This window comes from Pimephales promelas, chromosome 10 (genome assembly GCF_988280905.1).
Source record: "Pimephales promelas chromosome 10, fPimPro1.hap1.1, whole genome shotgun sequence".
NCBI lineage: Eukaryota > Metazoa > Chordata > Actinopteri > Cypriniformes > Leuciscidae > Pimephales > Pimephales promelas.
In genome coordinates this window covers 8055219-8076837 of record NC_142778.1, presented here as the reverse complement: position 1 = coordinate 8076837, position 21619 = coordinate 8055219, and the positions used below count along the sequence as shown (strand labels likewise).

Here is a 21619-nt window from a genome sequence, read left to right as displayed (position 1 = left end):
TGATGCAAACTGCATTTAAAACTCAAACCAAAAACAACCAAAAAAAATAAAACAATGAATAGCATTATCATATGATCCACTTCAGTCAAAATCTGTCATGTGCTTGACTTTTTTTTTTTTTGCAACAAGGAAGTGAATGAGACACTTGCCGAGATTAGGTCATATGCTGTCAAGGCTCCATTGGGAGTAAAAAATATAATTGTACATCAAATCGTGTTTGGCATTTTGTAAAACCAATAACTCAAAGACCAAGAAATTCTTTGTGTTATGCATAAATGACAAATTCCTTTTGGAAGATGCATATTTTTCTTATAGCTGGCACTATTGTTCAGTAATGGCAGGCAATATAATAGCCTTTTGCCTGTGTTTTCAGGTTGATTTTAGAAAGTTTTATAGAAGAAAGAGGAAGCTGTACCTTTTCCAGAAGGTATTGATGATGGTGATGGCAGAGCATCAGAAAATAAGATCATAGTAAAAAAAAGAAGAAGTTGAGAGCCTTGAGGGTATAGGAATTTAAGAAAATAAGTCAAATCAAATGCCAGTTTGGCAACCAGAGGTTAGGAAATGTTGCTTCCATGAAAGAAACAAAGTTAAAGATGTTTTTTTTTTCTTGTTATTTGAAACACTGACATTTTGTTTGACATTTTCACATGTTATTTCCAAAATAGATATAGTAGCACAAGAAGGTAAAGTTTGGGTAACACTTTATTTTAAGGTGCTTGTAATAAGCAGTAATTAACAGTTGATAAGACACTAATAAGACCTTATAAGATGCATATAAGCATTATCTACTTCATATAACTTCTGAGGACGCTTTGTTTCACTTTTCCCGCTCTACTCAATTGTGCCGCCGACGAGCCTCATGACAGTTACAGCCAGGGTGAGTGTAGATTCCATCCCCTGGGGTCCAGCTGGGTCATGACCACTCCGGGGACGCTCAGTTGCCTCTCCAGGTTTGTCTTGTGCTTTAATTAACCCTTATATGAAGTAGTTAATGCTTATATGCATCTTATATGCATCTTATGTTGTCTGTTGTCTGTTATCTGGTGTTGTCCCTTAGCAACCGAATAGCAATGCCCTAGCAAACCACCCAGAATAACCTATCAACCGCCTACCTACACCATAGCAATGACACAGAACACCCTAGCAACCGCCTATCAACCATCTAAACACATGAATAAGCCATATCTCAGCACCAGAACATCGTACAGACATGTTTTGGGCTTGTATGCAATCATGTACCACACCCTAGCAACCGAGTGGCGAGTTTTGCCACTGCAAGCACCCACTCACATTTTCTTCTGGAAATGTACATTCTATGGCCATCTTGAAAATGGTCACCATCTTGAATTTTTGAGTGACACACCTTTTTCCATGATAATGTTCATTTAAGAATATTTGTACCAAATTTAATGATAGCATCAACATTTGAAAAAAAAAGATGTAAGGATTCAAGAAAAATGGCGGCCATCTTGAAAAATGGTTGCCATCTTGAATTTTTGGGGGACAAGCACTGTTTTCCAAAAAAATGACCCTTGGAGAGTATCTGTGCCAAATTTCATGCTTCTATACCAATTTGAACGATTCTCTTGAAATATGCCATTAATCTTCTGCACTATTTGGAGAACACCTGACCAGAGATCAGAGACAATGCATTGCTCCATACAGAATCTCTCAAGATCCTTCAGATTCCCAGATCCATGTTGGTGCTTCTTCTTCAGTTCACTCCACTCATGAGGTCAGGGAACTGGGACGGTCATGGCAGAAGCTTCATTTTGTGCTGCTCTGTAACACATTTTTGTGTTTGATTTTGATGTTGGATCGTTGTCCTGATGGATGATCCAACCACGGCCCATTCTAGGATTTCATTATAAGATAGCTTCTGAAGAGTCTTTGGCCACTCTTCCTCACCGTACATTAAGACAATGTAGACACACATCCTCTTCCTGGCAGATTCGTAACATCTTTAGTAGATTGGAAATTCTTAATTATTGCCCTGATGGTCAAAATGGGGATTTTCAATTCTTTAGCTATTTTCTTACAGCCACTTTCTATTTTGTGATGCTCAATCTTTTGATGCACATCAGAACTACTGTATATTATTTGGTTTTACACATTGTGATGGATGATTAAGGGAATTTGGCCTTTGTGTTTTCTAATATTTAAACTCCTGTGAAACAACAGTCATAGCTAGACAATTCTATGCTCTTAGTCACCCTGGTGTGCTAAAAAAGATAAATATTAATGGGAATATACTTCAGAGATTAAATTATTAAATTATAGGGGTGCCAATAATTGTGGCCACGTGTTTTGGAGAGAAAAAAAAAACATTTATTTCATAATTCTGGTCTACAACTGTTCAGAATTAATTGTGAATTGAAGTTACAGAATGGTTCTTTTGTAAATTTCCGCTGCTTGTTATAGAGAGGTGTGGTTTAGAATTAAACAATGCTAAGCGTGTGATGCAGAACTTTGTTCTATTTCTAGTTTCGCCTCTCGTGAAAGCGGAATTTGCTAAGGCGTAGATGTGAAGGTGGTTAGGTCAGCAGATGTGTGTGTGTATGTGTGCTTGAGTGTGGTTATACTGTACATGTTGACACTAAGTTAAAAAACCTGTAATACACACAAAATCTCTTTGCTTTGAATCAAATGGTCAATGTCTGTTGATTGAATTTATCTCATTTTAATGGCCATTTTTGAGTGTGTCACGGCAGTCTTGTTAGACATGTTCTAACCTTTTGCATATTTTCCATCAGGTATAATTTTAAACACACTGCTGAAGTGACAGAGAGCACAGGATGACAACTTTTGGTTACACTTTATTTTAGGACACACTTTACTCTCTCAGATAAGACCTGAGTAATATTAATTAAATGTACTTACTCTATTTATTTAAACATTATTTTTACTTTAAACTGAGTTATATGTAAGGGTTTGGTTAAATGCATAATTTAGTAAGTACATTTAGTAGCGTCTAACTACGTCACCTTTAAATAAAAGTATACCAAAATTTTTTCTTTGACATTTCTATGGTATGGCAATCTACTCATACAAGAAAAAGAAAAAAACAAATTCATCTCCCTGTTATATATAATCTATGTACAGTATGTAAGTAGTCAGTAAACAAATCCTTGTGTGTGTGAACACACATAAAATTATTTCTGATTTCTAATTTTAATCATTTCAGATTAAGGATGACATGCTTAGGCCAGTTTATTCTATTTTAAGCATTTGCATTGAAGTCCTACTAATCTGATAAGAAAGTCAGTGTATGTCATATGTCACACATGTATATTTGTGAAATAATTTAAAGGGGTGGTTGATTGTGATCCGTCATTGAATTCGTGGAGATTCTGGAAGCTGTCTTTCGTAAATGCGCAGCACAAAGAGCTAAATTAAGATCGTCATTTTCAGGAACATAATCAAACATAAATTGTATTCATTGTTGACGAAGTACAGCGTCCGTGGGAAGCTCGAACACAGAAGACCTGACAGCTGGGTGAACACAACACACTCGACGAGCCGCAGAAATATGCGCATGCCCTTTTTTGCATTTTGGGTTAGTGACGTCTAAAACCCAGCGGTAGTCCCAATCGAGTAGTTTTTGTAGGCAATATGCTTCCTGATTTTTAAAAGATGATATCTCTGCTTACACTGAACTTTCAGCGCTGCAACTTTTCTCATTTTAAATAGCAACATTACACACTATTTAAAATGAAAAAAGTGAAATCGCAATCAACCCCTCCTTTAACTCTTTCCCCGCCAGCGTTTTAAAAAAAAGTTGCCAGCCACCGCCAGGGTTTTTGACGATTTTCGCTAAATTTGAATGCCCCCGCTGAATATTTTTCTTCCATGAATATATGAAGATGATATATATAAAAATAAAGATCTGAGCCTCTGCTTTTAGGCAAAAAAAACGTTTTTATTTTATCTTCATCTGTTCTTTTTTTATTGCCTCTTGAACAGAGGTAGGTTTTGTCAAAAACACACCATTTTGGACAAAAAACTGAGAAAAAGGTATTTTTATCAAACAAGTGCATTTAAAAGCAGAATACATTCAGATGTTGTTTCCTTCATATATAAAACTTTCCAAAATAAATTAAAAACATAAAATAAATGTAAAATATATCAAATTTCCCAGGATGTAAGGGAAATGTAACTTTTGCAATAAAACGTCTGCCTCTGCCTCTCTGTGTTCTACCTGTGAATAATGAATAATTGGAATTACAATAAACAGGCCTAGACACACACACACACACACACACACACACACACAAATACATATTACAATGTGGTAAATGTGCACAAAGAGAGAAATAATTTGACAATTACACCTTCATATTTAGACAGCCACACATAAATGCCTGCACACACACATACATATTATAGTGTCATAATATTATACGAGCTATCTGCGTCACGTCCATGGCTAGCATGAACATGTGCATCTCTCTCACTGACTACTTCGTCCCGATCAGATTCAGAATTATCAAATAAAGAGTGATCGGACTCCGAGTCCATTAACCTCCAGTACTTCAGCCATATACCTCTGCATTGTCTGTCTGATACATTCTCACTACTCCACTGTTTGAGACGATTGCGATCTGTTTCTCTGATCAAAGAGTTGCGCAATCATTCAGGACATGCGCGCGGGTCTTCCTTACCGTATACCACCTAAAACACGGATACCCGGAAAATTCCGTGTTTGGCGCAGATGCGTTTTTTCATTAAACACGGAAAATTCCGTGTTTGGCGGGGAAAGAGTTAAAGGACATTTGAGTATAATCGGCTTTAAGGAAAAATTGTTATCGACAACTAAAGTTAGTCTGTGCTTTCATCAAACATAAATTTCTAAAAAATAGTAAAGATATACTTACAGCCCATTCTCACCCCCAAGGCATCACCTAACTGACGCCTTGGGAAGCATTTGGACATGCTTCAATATCTGACGCTTTAGGCGCCCTTTAGCGTCAGCTAGATGACGCCCTAGGATCGCGATACCCTACCCCCACCCCACACCTAAACCTAACCGCGCCGTAGGATCGCGTCATGTAAGTGACGCTAAAGGGCGCCTAAAACGTCAAATATTGAAGCATGGTCAAAGGTGACGCCTTGGGGTGAGAATGCGTTGTTACTTATGGATCCAAGTTCAAATATCCTGCGTTTTGATTTAGGCTGAGCATTAACATAATGGTCCTGTGGAACATTCTTAGTTTGTCTCATTTGTGTATCAGTTTGTTAAAAAACTGAAAAGGTTATGTAGAATTAGTTCTACAGAAAAAGTTGTAGATACTCATTGAAAATGGAAGAAACTTCACCTAAGAGAACAGTAATCACTATTAACTTTAATCATAACACAACTTTTACAACAAAATATAATCAAAAACATTACATAGAGCTAAAAAAAAAATCTTTCGGAATAAAAAAAATATTATCATAGAGTAAGTCGCTGTGCTTTGAAACAAAAATAATCAAAATTTCAATATTTATTTATTTTTACAATGTTTAAAAATGATGAAATACAATCTGTGATGAAATATGATGAAATGTAGCCTACCTGGTGAAATATTTTTTTCATTAAAAACATTTTATTATTAGGTATTCTTCAGTACATTTGTGAACACACTGTAACAGGTTGCAGATTTTAAGAATTTTAATTAATTATTCAAAAACATGTATTCTGAATTTGCATATGTCATATTTATGTTACATAATATTGTATTTTGTTATTAATTCTGTCAGATTTATAGACTTTAGTAAAGTCATGAAAAAAATGTGCACCATGACTATAAAGATGGTCAACACTCAGTTGGTCACTGTCATAAAAACAACAACAATAGTGACAAACAAATAATATAAAAAAGACACCCAATTTATCACATTTACATTTATGCATTTAGCAGATACTTTTATCCAAAGCTATTTATATTGCATTCAAAGTACACAATTGATCAGTTCTTGCTTTCCCTTTGGAATCAAACCTATGACCATGCATTGCAATCACATGCTACTGAGCAAGGCCATTAAGACTGTTGGGAGTCCAGTTCATCATACACTTCCCCTGTGAAAAATACAAGTGATTTGTGTAATGCAGACATAGCTTGTCATTGTAATTGTGCACCAAAAAATGGCCAAATTGCATGTTAGAAATATAAGATCATGTCATTTGTCGTATAGCCGAATTACTGTGTTTTCCAGTACTATAATTTTAATTTTTTAAAAACACAACAGTTAATTTGCAATAAATCTTTTAGAGTGCAGACATACCGATATCAGAGAACTCATCCCATGCTGCGACAGAACTAAGCCATCATTGACATTGATTTACACAATTTGCATGGAAAGAAATAAGGAACAAAAAAAAATAGATAAGACAATCACTAATCTGAAAGCTGACATGTTACGTACTCATCAATCAGAGACTGGGAAACTAAAGAAGATAGAACAGTGCAAAGCTCATTAGTTAATTTATATTTTTACTGGCTTACCAGACAACACTTTGTATTTCACCAGTACCAGCTGCATCAGGGTTGGGCATTTCTAGAATATAAATTTGTAAGAGACAAAATTTGCTCAGAACAGAAGCAAAGAGAACAAAAACATCCTATGAAATTTGAAAAGTGGAGTTTAACAGTTTTTAGTCAATTTGTTTAGCTTTGATGTTATTGGTATGGTAGTGCTTACAAAGTTAACTTTTATCAGATAAATATTTAAATTGTACATATTTTAGTTTGCAATTTTTGTATCTGCAGAACACAAAATAAGGGGAAAAAATGGTTTTGTCCATTCAATGAAAGTCAATGGAATTGCATATTATTTGGATCCCAGCATTCTTCTGATTCTAATCATCTTTCGCATTCCACAAGTCATACAGGGGTGGAATAACATGAGGGTGAATAAATGATGACAGAACGCCTAGGTTTTGTATGTAACCCCTGTTCCCTGAGTAGGAACGGAGACGTCACGTCAAATGATGACGAAATGGGGTTTCGCTTAGAAAGCCTATCAACTTTGAGTATTGCAAAATGAGCCAATGGCAATGAAATGCCATGGGTCTGCGGATTTTGCATAGCGTGAATCCGCCCCACCTCGTGGGTATATAAGGAAGTACGCTGGCAATATGCAGATATGTTACTTGTTGAGGAGCCGAGACTGAACTATAAGGTTCCAGTGGTACAGCGAAGTGGCAGGGAGACGTAATGATGAAATGCGGTTCCCAGTCTAAACATGCCACCTCGGCAAGGTCGATCTTGCTGCTGGTAAGCTACTTTTCCGGAGCAACTTTTCCCAGTTGACCTGAAGGCCAAGACAAGCTAGGTGCCGGAGCAATAGGTCCCTGTGTTAGCAAATCTCGTCACAAGAGTGAGCTAGGATCAGCCAGTGGTCGAGATGGTTCAGGATGCGAACCCCGTGTTGCCGTAGTGGCACAAGGGCTGCTTCGATAACTTTTGCGAAGGCGTGAGGAGACAGAGCTAGCCTGAATAGGAGAACTGCAAACTTGTTGTTCCACCTTTCAAAAACAAACCAAGGGAACGGTCTGTGTCAAGGAAGAAAGGAGACATGGAATTAGGCGTCCTTCAGGTCGATCGCTGCAAACTGCCATCTGCGCCCACTGGGGGCTTAGAGATAGTATGTCAGTTCTTTGGAGAAGAGGTTCTCCCCCGGCCCTCCACCGGGGGAAGGAGTGGCCCTGCAACCACTTCCTGAAAGAACTACAACCTACCTCTGAGCTGCCCATAACCGGAGATCCGCATCGCCTGCCGGAAGGCCCTGCCACATTGGCAGGCTGCGGGACTGGTACGGGCAGGGGCGCCTTCCTGTGACCACCTTCACGACGCTGGGGCCGGGTAGGAGGGCACGATCGGTGGCAAGCGGACCGAGGTGTCTGAGCCGGTGGCTGGGTGACAGCAGCTGCCTGCGGGGTCAGAACATGTTTGGTAGCCTCAGTCTGCTTCTGGGCGGCCGAGAACAGTTGGGCAGTGTCCTCGACTGTGCCACCAAAGAGGCCAGTCTGGAATATGGGGGAGTTGAGGAAGAAGGTTCGCTCAACCTTATGCTTGTCAACCAGGTTAAGTCAGAGATTTCTGACCATGCATGTGGACATCACCTGACCCGGGGAGCATGCACGGGTCGGTGGCGGCAGGCAGCTCTTGGATGAGCCCTGAATCAGCCCTGAATCAGTCCTACCCTTGTGCATATTATTGAGCACCCTGAAGGATGGCAATAACATGCAGTGAGGCAGCAGGCTTCCCTGCAGCTCTATAGGTCTTTGCCTCCGGAGTAGACAAAAAACCTACAGGTATTAGAGGGTTGCTACACCAGGTGGAGGTGCTGTGGGGACACAGATGTTTTGCCACAGAAAACTCCACAGGGGGAAACCCCATTGTATCCTTGGCCACGGCCTCTGCAAGGGAAGAAAAGGCGGAAGAGGCACAAAAACTCAAAGCAGACTCACACAATCTCATGACCTCTTCATGCACGACTGGGTAGAAAGGATTTGGTTTCGACTCCCCCCAAAACCAATCATCAACCTTAAGTGTTCGTGAAATGGCGGATGGTTCCACACAAACCCGATACTTGCGGCGGCCAGGGAAAGCATAGCTGTCAGCTCTCGATCATACTTGTTATGTTAGCACACATAAGGGTGGCAGCACAGGTGAGCCCTCATCTCCAGAGGACTCCAGCTCACCTTGTGATGGGGCGATAGTTTGTCACTCATCGAGTCTCGACCGTTACATTGCAATGGTCATGTTCCCGCTGGGAGAATGTGACGCATTCACCAACGCTGTCTGCACGTGATTGACGCTCAAACACGTCAAAACAGTGCTCGTGCCCATCAGTTGAATCTATCAGACTACCTCCCTCAGAAATACACAGGCTGATCTTCTTTAGAAAGTTGTGCCGCGTACACGCTCTTTTTGAGAGAGAAAAGCTTGCAGCATTGCTGAAGTGACATGGCGGGAGGAAATCTGAGGGAGAAACACACACGCTGTTCAGTTCAGCAGGCAGGAATGTGAAACTCGCTGGGACACAACATCACACCAACACTGGCTGGAAGCTGCTTATCTAGAAGATTCTTGAAGATAGTCAGAGAATAGGCTGGAGTGAAGAAGACTTCTTGACTCAGAAGCAAAGACATATCTGCATATTGCTAGCTTACTTTCTTACATACCCACGAGGTGGGACGGAGTCACGCTATGCAAAATTTGCAGTTCCATGGCATTTCTTTGCCATTGGCTCGTTTTGTAATACTCGAAGTTGATGGCTTTCTAAACAAAACCCCAACTGGGGAACTGTTCACAGGGGAACTGTCATTCTTGGTCAAGCTAAACCAAAATATATACCATTGCCATTTACATTTATGTAAAGAGTGTAAGCAAAACAGAGAAATACTGTACCTTCGTAGAACACATCATTTCCTTTGAGCTCTTTCTCATTCAAGGATCTGTTGATTAGAAATTCATCAATTTTGTTGAATATTCAATATATTTTAATTGAAAATCTCAAACAGACCTTTCCTTGTGGAATCCATGGCATCCTATTAGAAACAAAACGTTGTGAGTGTTGGCATTTAAACAGAATTTTTCAAGAAAGTGAAATGTGTCAATGTTTGCAGTTGAGGAGAAAGTGCCACAGTACCTCTTTTGCGCATCACTGCCCAAATTCCCAGAAACAGACTCAGGAACAACACTAAGGTAGAGCTCAATATGACAATTATGATTTTGTCAAAGCCGATGCTAGGTGCCACTGTCAAAGAAATCCCAGAAACACAAAAAAATCTTTTTATTGTAGGTTTGATTAAATTTTGCAATATAATATTGTAGTTAGCTACCCTTGTAAAAGAACATATTTATACATAATTATATGTAACTAACCCTAATCCCAACCTTATAGCAAGTAACATGTATATAATTACAGTTATAATTACTGTCATTCCGAATCAGTAAGACTTTCATTTATCTTTGAAACACAATTTAAGATATTTTAATGCAATCTGAGGGATTTCTTTCCCTCAGTTTACTGTTACACAACAAGTTCATAAAGAGATCCTAAAATTCCAGATGAATAGAGCAGTTTAGTCTAAATTTTACGTGGCTGAGCAGATTTAATATGGGTTTTTATTCACATATAAACAATCATAAACTCTCATTTTCACAAAAAAGTTGTGGTAAACAGAAGCTCAAGCATGTTCGCTTGATGTACGAGAACAAATGAGGTTCATTCTTGTGTGTTACGCAGTACGTTTGAGCTTCCACAAGAGGTTTGTCCTTGCGCTTCAAGCAGGTTCGGTTGAGCTTCTGTTTATGTTCACTGATCAATGTTTATATGTGAATAAAAGCCTAAATTCAATCTGTTCATCTTATAAAGCGATTGAGTATCTTCAGAAAATTTTGACTAAAACACTCAATTCATATGGATTAATACGATCTCTTTTTGAACTTCTTTTAGTGTCAGAGTGGAAGTTTGGTAGCTGTCGACTGAGGTGCAGAAATCACTCAGATTTCATAAAAAAGATCTTCATTTGTGTTCTGAAGAAGAATGAAAGTTTTGCAGGTTCGGAGCAACATGATGGAGCATAATTAAAGACAGAATTTTCATGTTTGGGTGAACTAACCCTTTTAGTAAGTAACGTGGTTGGCTATCATTTTAACTGTAATGTAAATGGCTTCTACACCACTCTTTTTCACCTTTACCCTCTGATTTTAGGTATACGTAGGGTTAGGTTTACGTGTCGGGATAGGGTTAGGACTGTTTTTGGACAGGATTGTTGATCCATCAACAAATGATCCAGGAACATGTCTTACTTGCAAAGTTACGACAACATTAAATGTTTGTCACTACATTCGGTAAAACATACTACTGTAGCCTACTTAAAGGGTAAATGAAGCAGTGAATCAAGTTTACATGATTTACAAGATGGATTTCCAATATAATCAATAATTATATAAGAAACATGACAAATGTAAACATTTAGAAGAAAAAAATAAAAAACTTTGTATCTTTCGCCGCCAGGGTGCCGCCATTGTGCAGGTGACGTCACGGGGTTGGTTGGCTCAAGTTTAACAGGCTCTGGGCATTAAAAATCGCGACATCAAACTGTGTTTACACCAGTGTTTTGACCGCGAACGACTAATGTTAGGTACAGTTATTAGACAAAAAGACGACGTCTCATGTTATGTTGACAAACTGCACATAGAAACATTGTTCGCGATGTCTGCCGTCAGATATTCCCGTCTCGTCAACAACATGTAAGTTAGCATGTATTTGTTAAAGGGGAAATGAAACATCCATATTTTCGCACTGGTAAGTGTCTCCGCTCTGACATCCTTCAGGGAAAGCATCGCCGCTTCCACATGTCTAACTCCCGGCACAGCATGGTAAACCTGCGCGCCGGTGATGCAGAATTGACCACGCAATGCTCAAGATCAACCTCTTGACAACAGATGGACTCTGGAGGGCATCGCAGTACAACAGCCACACTGACACCTGGTAAGTTAGCGTTGCAAACCCGCTCTTCGCCCCAAACCACCACCGGCTGTTCTACACAGCAACGTAACTTACATGTTGTTGACGAGACGGGAAAATCTGACGGCAGACATCGCGAACAATGTTTCTATGTGCAGTTTGTCAACATAACATGAGACGTCGTCTTTTTGTCTAATGACTGTACCTAACATTAGTCGTTCGCGGTCAAAACACTGGTGTAAACACAGTTTGATGTCGCGATTTTCAGTGCCCAGAGCCTGTTAAACTTGAGCCAACCAACCCCGTTACGTCACCTGCACAATGGCGGCGCCCTGGCGGCGAAAGATACAAAGTTTTTTCTTTTTTTCTTCTAAATGTTTACATTTGTCATGTTTCTTATATAATTGTTGATTATATTGGAAATCCATCTTGTAAATCATGTAAACTTGATTCACTGCTTCAGTTCCCCTTTAAGTAGGCTACAGTAGTATGTTTTACCGAATGTAGTGACAAACATTTAATGTTGTCGTAACTTTGCAAGTAAGACATGTTCCTGGATCATTTGTTGATGGATCAACAATCCTGTAAACCCCGCATTCTTACCAACTATCTGAAGGTTGACTTTATTCTTTCGATCAAGTCTCATTCCATGGTAAGGAAGAATGTTTAACAAAGCACAACTGTATGTTCCAGCATCTTCCATCCGGACCTCTCTGAGGGTGAATGTTGTCCTCTTTTCTTTTCTGTCCCAAATATTGACTTTAATGGGCTTTTCATTTTTGATGAGAAAAGCCAAAATCATATTATTGGACAGATTTTTGTTCATAGGATCGGATGTTGTACAGATAAACTCAGCATCACTTCCCACTGCCACCTCAGACTGTTGCAAATGTATCTGTGAATTAAATAAAGATTCTGTAGAGAGAAAAGGGAACACTTATGGTTAAATGTTTAGCATGGCCTTTAATGCATACCAGGACAAAGGGTCTAAAACAATAAGAAAAACCCAATTTCAAAAATGTCTCTCTCATTAAAGGCAATTTTTTACAACAGTGAGTCTATTGTGGTTAATTTGCACAAGTGTGTCATTCAACATGTCTCATCTGTGCACAGGAACTCAGCACACACTCAAATATAAGCAGAAGTGTCATACATCTTACCGATCACATTTATGAAGATGATATTATTACCATATCCCATCACTTTGTTTTTTTTCAAGTGCTCTTCAGAAAACAGACAGCTATAGTTGCCCGAATGGTCCATTTCTGTTCTCTCTATTTTAAAGGCGATGTCTTGTCGAGTGGATCTGTATTTCATATCTATAGCTTTACCATCTTTACACAGATATACATAAACTGATTTAGCCTCTGGCTTAGTAAAACCATATGTACTGCAAGTAACCTCCAGTATACCACCTTCTGGTACTTCTGTATTTTCACTGAAAATCTTGGCTTTTTGAAGCTGTTCGCCTGTGAAGGAAATAAGACGTTTTTTTCATCCTAAAAGTGCGATACAACATTAACTGCAAAGGTTTTTATTCATTGCACCATTCAAACTTACCTTGACTTTGAAGGATTAGATTCACTGAGATATCTAGGAAATGATAATAATAATTTATCATAAAAAGTTATTTATTTATTTTATTTACTGAATATATAAGATTTTGTAATTTCATTACTTACATGCAAGTAGAAACACACCGACCATGGCTGCTGATCAAGATTTCTTTTACAAGATAACTGGGTTATTCGTAGCTTGCAGTCAATACGCTGTTGCAGTATCAGTGCACTTTGAACAGAATAGGTAGTGCTTGCACTAAAGTATCTATGCTGTGAATACCTTTTAAAGCCGGAAGTATTGTCAAATAGCGCTGAACGGTTTATTTTAAACAATTTTGAAACGCCTGCTTTTTCTGATGGACATTCATTACTACTCAACATACATTTCAAAATACTATATAGTCTTTCTGACCGCTATTTCTATGAATAGAGTGTGTAGCACTGCTGATCCGCACAGACAATTTGTACACTAAGAGGGATTATTTCACACAATAAGATAGATGTGTGATATGTGGATAAAGGGTTGATGCAGAGTAAAACCACAATAAGAACATTTAAACCAGGGTAGTTTGTCAGCACGTCATCCTTAACATTCAACACACAAACCACTATGATGACACTCAAACTACATTAATTATAGCATGATAAACTTTCAAAATAATGTAGCTTTCCAGTAATAAGCAACATTTTCCAGCGATGATCAGTGTAGTGCAATCAAACATTGTTTTATTGTCATTTATATAGCAAATTCAACTTCATTGCTCAGCACCCTGAGGTAAACACACACACCTGGCTGTTTTCACCAAGCTGTTTTCCTCATGATGACCAAATATCCTCACAAGGACAAGGATATTACTATATTTGTGAAGATATTTTGTCTCCGCATGGGGTACACCTGAACACCAAACATGTCGGATTGGCTGTATTTTATACATTTTTAAACATTATTTGTATGATTCATAAGCTAATGAGGACTACAAATTTCCCCACAAGGACAAGAATTTCTGATATTGCCATTTTTGTGGGGATATTTTTTTATATCCCCATTCACAGTATCAGGACCACACACACACAAACACAAACGCTCTCTCTCTCTCTCTCTCTCTCTCTCTCTAAACTGTATTTATACTGTAAAAAATCTCTTGTGTCTCTTGTGTAATCTACTGTGTAATCTACAGCGATTCCTCAAGTGTTCATCCGCAGCACTCCTCTACCTTTTGCCAGTTACCTGTTTGTCTGCCTCCTGTTTAATAAACTCTTTCACTTTCTCTTCTGTCTCCGGGTCCCGGTTTCGTAACAATGGTTATAATGCCACTTAGAGGTAAAAAGCAGCAAATGCATGTTCTCTCATTGTGGGGGATGAGTTCGCTTGGGCAGTTCTTGTTAATGATCAGATTCCAAAAGGTTTACTGATTCAAGAAGGTGGCAGATCTTTTAGTACCAGTCGACTCTTTTGAGTTAGATCTAGAATAAATCTATCTGTTCAAATTTGAGGTTGTCTCCCAAATAATAGTAATAATAATTATAATAATAATAATTCAAAAGTTATGAGTATTTTGTAGGTCGACAAAGTAATTTCAATGTAGTGTAACCCTGAGAATTGATTGATGATGCCAGTGAACCAGAGTGCTGTAGATGATTATCTGTCTGGAAAGAAAGAGATATAGGGCCGGGGGGGAAAGTTCCTCATTCTCGCAAAACAGTCCACTTGATTGTTTGATTGTCCATTTAAAGTTGCGAGCCCTACTTTTAATTGTCAACTTGGATGGTACAGTAGCTTCACCAGTGCGGTTGCAGTGCATGCAATATTTTATGTACTGAATTGCATTTAGTAAGCAATAATCATATAAACATTCAGACATGTGCCCTCCAAAGGCAAAACTCACAAACTACAAAAGATCCACAATACAAAGCAATTGTATCCTTCCAGTCCTCCTAAATCTTGAGTCTGAAGTCTAATGCCTGGAGAGGGGTTGGAGCAACACGTCTTAAAGGGTTAGTTCACCCAAAAATGAAAATTAAGTCATTAATTACTCACCCCCATGCTGTTCCAACCCCGTAAGACCTTCGTTCATCTTCGGAACACAAATAAAGATATTTTTGATTGAATCTGAGAGCTAGATCAGTCCTACATAGACTGCCTAAGGGACTGGCTCTTGACGGCCCATAAAGTCATTAAAGAAAAGGTTTAAATATTCCATGTGCCTACAGCGGCTCAATTATAAGTTTATCAAGCGACGAGACTACTTTTTGTGCGGAAAAAACATAAATAACGACTTTATTCGACTATTCTATTACTTCCTTATGGGCGCATGCGCGAGAACTGAGACGAGGATGTTCTTCTCCTTCGATTACTTTTTGTTACCGGCTGCTCACCGCTTAGGAATATTACCGCCACCTACCGTATAAGATGATGTGCTGATATTGCTGGAAGCGCAAAACTTTCTGTTTACAAGCAGAGGAAGATGCGCGCTGTACATACGCTTTTCAATTAGCGTATTTTCCGCACTACAAGGTGCACTTAAAAGCCTTTAATCGTCTCAAAAAACGACAGTGTTCCTTATAATCCGGAGCGCCTTATATATGGATCATCATATTATACGGTAGGGGGCGGTAATACTCCTAAGCGGTGAGCAGCCGGTAACAAAAAGTAGTCGATGTAGAAGAACCTATATATAAATCTTTGCAGGATGTTTTCATTCCCTTAGAGCTATATTCCACACTACATGAACAGTCATTTTCAAAAATCCATGATAGGTGCTCTTTAAGGAAATTTGGCCTTTGTGTTTTCTCATATTTAAACTCCTGTGAAACAACAGTCATAGCTAGGAGCCCGTTCTCATCCCAAAGCGCCATATAGCGTAAATACAAAGAATTGTCTAGCTACAACGCATTCTCATCCCAAAGCGCCATATACAACGCTTTTACAAAAGCGTAAATATCCAACGCACATGGCACCCTTTAACGTCAAATGAGACGCAGATATATTTGGGCAGAAGGCGCCCCCTAGTGGTCTAACCCTTACCCTACCCCATACCTAAACTTAACCATAACCGAAGCGTCTCATTAGACGTTAAAGGGTGCCATGTGCGTTGGATATTTACGCTTTTGCAAAAGCGTTGTATATGGCGCTTTGGGATGAGAATGCGTTGTAGCTAGACAATTATTTGCTCTTAGTCACCCTGGTGTGCTAAAAAAAAGATAAAAATTAATGGGAATATACTTCAGAGATTAAATTATTAAATTTTAGGGGTGCCAATAATTGTTTTGGAGAAAAAAAACATCTATTTCATAATTCTGGTCTACAACTGGTCAGAAATAATTGTGAATTGAAGTTACAGAATGGTTCTTTTGTAAATTTCCGCCGCTTGTTATAGAGAGGTGTGGTTTAGAATTATTATACACAGATAAACAATGCTAAGCGTGTGATGCAGAACGTTGCTCTATTTCTAGTTTCGCCTCTCGTGAAGCGGAATTTGCTGAGGCGTAGATGTGAAGGTGGTTAGGTCAGCAGATGTGTGTGTGTATGTGTGCTTGAGTGTGGTTATACATGTTGACACTAAGTTAAAAAACCTGTAATACACACGCAATCTCTTTGCTTTGAATCAAAGGGTCAATGTCTGTTGATTGAATTTATCTCAGTTTAAATGGACATTTTTGAGTGTGTCATAACGCTCTTGTTAGACATTTTCTAACCTTTTGCAAATTTTCCATCAGGTATAATTTTAAACACACTGCTGAAGTGACAGAGAGCACAGGATGACAACTTTTGGTTACACTTTATTTTAGGACACACTTTACTCTCTCAGATAAGACCCGAGTAATATTAATTAAATGTACTTACTCTATTCAAACATTATTTTTACTTTAAACTGAGTTATATGTTAGGGTTTGGTTTAGGGTTAGTTGCATTTCTGCATAATTTAGTAAGTACATTTAGTAGTGACTAACTACATCACCTTTAAATAAAGGTATACAATACAAAACAATACAAAGTTTTGTGAATAGATAAATGGTTGTTCATTATATCGATAAAACAATAACTTTAAAAAAACGGTATTACTCAGTTATATTAAAGGTGCACTGTGTATTTTTTCGCGACATAGTGGTTCAGTTGCACTAAGGTCTCAGCCCACTGCTCACCTTCCCAAGCTACAGTGGCTTAGGCGGGGCAGATATATGAAACAGAAGAGAATAGCCAGAGTAAGCCAAGAGTGTGTAACATTGTCACAGTTTCTGTACCACAGTCCATTATAAACCACATAATTGATAAAGTTTACAAAGCCATATTCAGGTGAGGATCATGGGTCTTAATATATAATATAATAATAGTAATCAGCTGATTATCTCACAAGCACAACATCACCAGCACATTTCTCAATATACATTTCTCAAACAGCACAAAACTATAAATTTTTTTTCTAACAGGGTTAAAGTTTTCATTTATACTTTATGATGCATAAGTCCCCTAGACACCATTTGTATGCCGTAGACACCATTTAGTACACACAATAGGCTTTTTCTGTCTGATTTTGAAAACTCTTCGTGATCAACTTAAAATGCATCCAAGATCGACTTTTCGACCGCGATCGACGGGTTGGTGATTCCTGTAACGTTACTGTTGTACGGTCACACAAGTCAAGTCAAGTCAAGTCACATTTATTTATATAGCGCTTTCCACAATACAGATTGTATCAAAGCAGCTTCACAATGATAACATGAAAGTAGTACAACACAAATCAATAATATTGTTAAATATTAAATATTGTAAGGACCACCCATTGGCCCAAAGACGGAATCCAATGGCTGGGCGAAGGGATAATGCGTGTATGTCTTTTCAGTGCTCCAGTTGTTCGTTTCAATATTACTTTAGCTCTACGCTTAATCTGACTCCAATTTTTACTGATGATCAAGTTTAGATTGTGTTTCTTATTAGAAAATAACCATAACTATTGATTATGATTTAATTTAGATCTTTGATTTGTCTGTGTTTCTTACACTTTCAATTATTCGTTCATTATGGACCCGATGCCGCACAGAGATCACGGCGGCCGGATCGTGTTTCTCACGGACACAAACCTTGTCAGTTCTGTATTTAGTCAGAGGGTGCAGGGTTAGCTAATACTTCTTAAGTCGGTTGCCTACTGCTCACACGTACAAAGAATGTAGTTTATTTTAGCCACTTCCATACAACTTGCTAAATCAGTGATAGACAGAAATCAAAAGGTCTTCAGAGGACGTGCCTACTGCTCCATTCACATCTGCGCCTTTAGTTTGACCTATCCTGCAAGATTTGCGGTAGCACCAGCCTCCTATAATTTACTAAAATAATGACGTCAGAATACTCCAGAGTAAATCAAGATTTAACATTTATTTGTCGGGAAAAAATGTATCATGCCAATTACCCAAGCAATTAGCAGCCAATTCAGAAATAGTAAATACATGACATCAATTACTCAAAGATGATTCTAAAAGTAAGCAATGCATTCCTGACAGAGACACACAGAAGTGTGTGAGTGCTTTCTACCGGGAAAACACTGACACAGCACTGTATGGGGGTTTTCCTGGTTACAGGTTCCCGAAGACTGCTCTGTTACCTAGCCTTAAATACCCAGACCAGAACAAAAGGGTCACTCTAAAAAATGCTGGGTTGTTTTAACCCAATTTTGGGTCAAATATGGACAAACCCGAAATGTTGGGTTAAAAATGTAATGTAAAAATTTAACCCAACGGCTGGGTTAGTCCATATTTGACCCAAAGTTGGGTTAAAACAACCCAGCATTTTTTAGAGTGGTTGTACCAATATCTTTCAGAGTTTGTTTTGTGTCCATTCCTATACCCCAGGGGGTAACACCTGGTCTCGGGGGAGAGGGGATATATCTTGAAAAGACATCACCCTTGGAGGAGAACTGGATTCTCCTAAGTTCTCAATCTTTCTCCTATTTCCAATGACTGTAATGAAATTAAGACCATTTTACCAATCGCACTGAGACACTTAAAATGATACCAAACATGAAAAGGGAAAACCTTAGATTCACAAGCAAAAGAACAATAAACACCTATCACCCAAATCTTTATTGGGGCATTTCCCACAACAGAAGAACAGGCATTGTTTTCTTGTTCTGCCTGTTCTGCTGCTGGAGGAATAAAACAATTTTCGCCACTCGCGCCATAAGTATTTATTTTGCCCTTGCATAACACAACTGGAAGTAGGAGGTTTGTGAGATTTGCATGCCTGAATGAGCCCTGGAGGAGAGAAGATATTGTGCATAGTCAAGAACCACAACATGGGGGGAAGATATCAGGTTGGGCTAGTTGTGTGGTGCCCTCTGTCCCTTTGATCTCTTTTACAGATTAGTGAGTTTTTATTGTTTTACTGCAGTTTCAAATTCCTAAATTCAGTCTTAGGAAAGTCCTTCCTTACAATATCCCCAACTACGCAAGCCAAAAGCAAGGCAACAGTGGCAAGGAACCAAAACTCCATCAGATTAGATGGAGAAAAAAAACCTTGGGAGAACCCAGGCTCAGTCGGGGGCCAGTTCTCCTCTGGATAACATTCATATTGTTTATACATAAATATTAAATATAAATATTGTTTATATATAAAACGGCGCCATAACATATCGCCGGCATTGAGTCGTCTAATTAGTAAGTAATAGCACACAGATGAAAGTGTTACTAGATACTTCTGTGGGAATTACTAATTATTTGGATTCGTATTATAAAGTGAAGCTCATTGGAACTAACTAGTAATGACTCAAGTGTTACTAAAGACATTTTCTAAAAGTATACTTAAGTTCACCAAAAATCTCAAACGTTTGCAAAAATCATGACTAGATCATGTAGTAACACTTGAGTAATTACTAGTTAGTTCCAATGATCTTCACTTTATAATACGGATCCAAATAATTAGTAATTCCCACAGAAGTATCTAGTAACACTTTCATCTGTGAGCTATTACGTACTAATTCGTTAATAAGAGTTTCTTTTAGTTAATAGTAGTTACTAGATTGTTAATAAACTTTTTTAGTAGTTCTCTGGGAAGTATTAAAAAATAGTAGTTATTGATTACTTAATAGTGAGCTACCACTTTCGTCTGTGTGCTGTTACTTACTAGTTCGTTAATCAGAGTTTCTTGTTAGTTAATAATAGTTACTAGATTGTTAATATTGTGTCACTCATTAGTTCTTGTGTAGTTATTCATTAACGAAGGAACCGTATTCTAAAGTGTTACCCAAAATTATTATGTAAAATAGAATAATAATAATAATAATAATAATAAATGGTTTGGAAAGAGCCGTGTTTGGGGAGGTTCTGCTTGACTCTTTCATTGCCGCTTTCTGGGTCTGATTCTGGCTCAAACTGATACTACAGTATTGACACCATTATTTACATTTGACCGGAGCGCATGCAACTTTCGCCTGTAAAAGTAATGGTCGTGAAGTTTCCGGACAACGTGCACTACGCAGTCTACAAAGCATTATTTGAAAAATAAGGCTTTAAAAAAAACAATAAGACATATTAAAGCAGTAAACCACCCCTTTAAAATCTGAAATACATAACTGAATTAGTTTTTTTTTTATACATTTTTATAGTTTATATATATTTCTACCTATCAAACAAGGTTAGGATTCTGCTTACTGCTTTGCATTGCAAAGATATTAATTAATTTATGTTGTAAACATACAGTAGTCCTGTATTGCCATTTAAGTATGATATAAAAGAAAATGTCATTTCAATCATACATTTGCTGATTGTTTGTATGAGCAGATTTCCTTTAACAGATTGTACATTTTTGGTGATATATGATACATGCAACTTGTAATGTATTTTTGTAATGTATAGCTATTTTTCAAGATAAAGGTAAATAGTTGAAAAGGAAAATTTAGGCTGTAAAAAAAAAATGTTTGGTAAAAAATGAAAGGACATTTGAGTATAATTGGATTTAGGGAAAAATTGTTATCGGCAACAAAAGTTAGTCTGTGCTTTCATCAAACAAAAATTCCTAAAAAAAATAGTAAAGATATTTACTTTTGGATCCAAGTTCAAATATCCTGCGTTTTAATTTAGGCTGAACATTAACATAATGGTCCTGTGGAACTTTCTTAGTTTGTCTAATTTGTGTATCAGTTTGTTAAAAAACTGAAAAGGTTATGTAGAATTTGTTTTACATAAAAAGTTGTATATAACATTGAAAATGGAAAAAACTTCACCTGAGAGAACAGTAATCACTATTGACTTTAACAACAACACGTTTTATAAACAGAACTTTTATAACAAAATATTATCAAAAGACATTACATAGAGCTAAAAAAAAAAATCATTCCGAATAACAAATTTGTAATCGTACAGTAAGTCACTGTGCTTTGAAACAAAAATTATCAAAATTTTAATATTTATTTATTTTTGCAATGTTTAAAAATGATGAAATACAATCTGTGATGAAATATGATGAAATGTAGCCTACCTAGTGAAATATCTTTTCATTAAAAACATTTTATTATTAGGTATTCTTCAGTACATTTGTGAACACACTGTAACAGATTGCAGATTTTCAGAATTTTAATTAAGTATTAAAAAACATGTATTCTGAA

General features: G+C 37.7%; 1 protein-coding gene across 3 annotated transcripts; it reads right to left on the bottom strand.

Moving 5' to 3' along the window:
• Positions 1–5432: 5432 nt before the first annotated feature.
• LOC120473879 (uncharacterized) lies at positions 5433–13244 on the bottom strand. 3 transcript variants are annotated; one of them, XM_039663932.2, is made up of 10 exons: positions 13149–13244; positions 13027–13059; positions 12627–12935; positions 12070–12381; positions 9640–9747; positions 9514–9538; positions 9399–9445; positions 6489–6540; positions 6268–6302; positions 5433–6061 (listed from the first exon to the last, which is right to left on the bottom strand). In XM_039663932.2, the coding sequence occupies exons 1-10, from the start codon at positions 13171–13173 to the stop codon at positions 6024–6026; spliced, it is 984 nt and encodes a 327-aa protein (XP_039519866.2). In that variant the 5' UTR covers positions 13174–13244; the 3' UTR covers positions 5433–6023. The 3 variants fall into 3 exon arrangements, with proteins under 3 accessions (XP_039519866.2, XP_039519867.2, XP_088972761.1); XM_039663933.2 differs by lacking the exon at positions 6268–6302; XM_089116635.1 differs by lacking the exons at positions 5433–6061; positions 6268–6302 and having other exon boundaries at positions 6313–6540.
• Positions 13245–21619: the final 8375 nt, after the last annotated feature.

Coding starts and splice junctions, on each gene's coding strand:
- LOC120473879 (XM_039663932.2), bottom strand. CDS start 13,173: ATGGTCGGTGTGTTTCTACTTGCAT. Junction 9,748..12,069: donor AGTCAACCTTCAGATAGTTG/GTAAGAATGCGG, acceptor TTTCTTTGACAG/TGGCACCTAGCATCGGCTTT. Junction 9,446..9,513: donor CATGGATTCCACAAGGAAAG/GTCTGTTTGAGA, acceptor TCTAATCAACAG/ATCCTTGAATGAGAAAGAGC.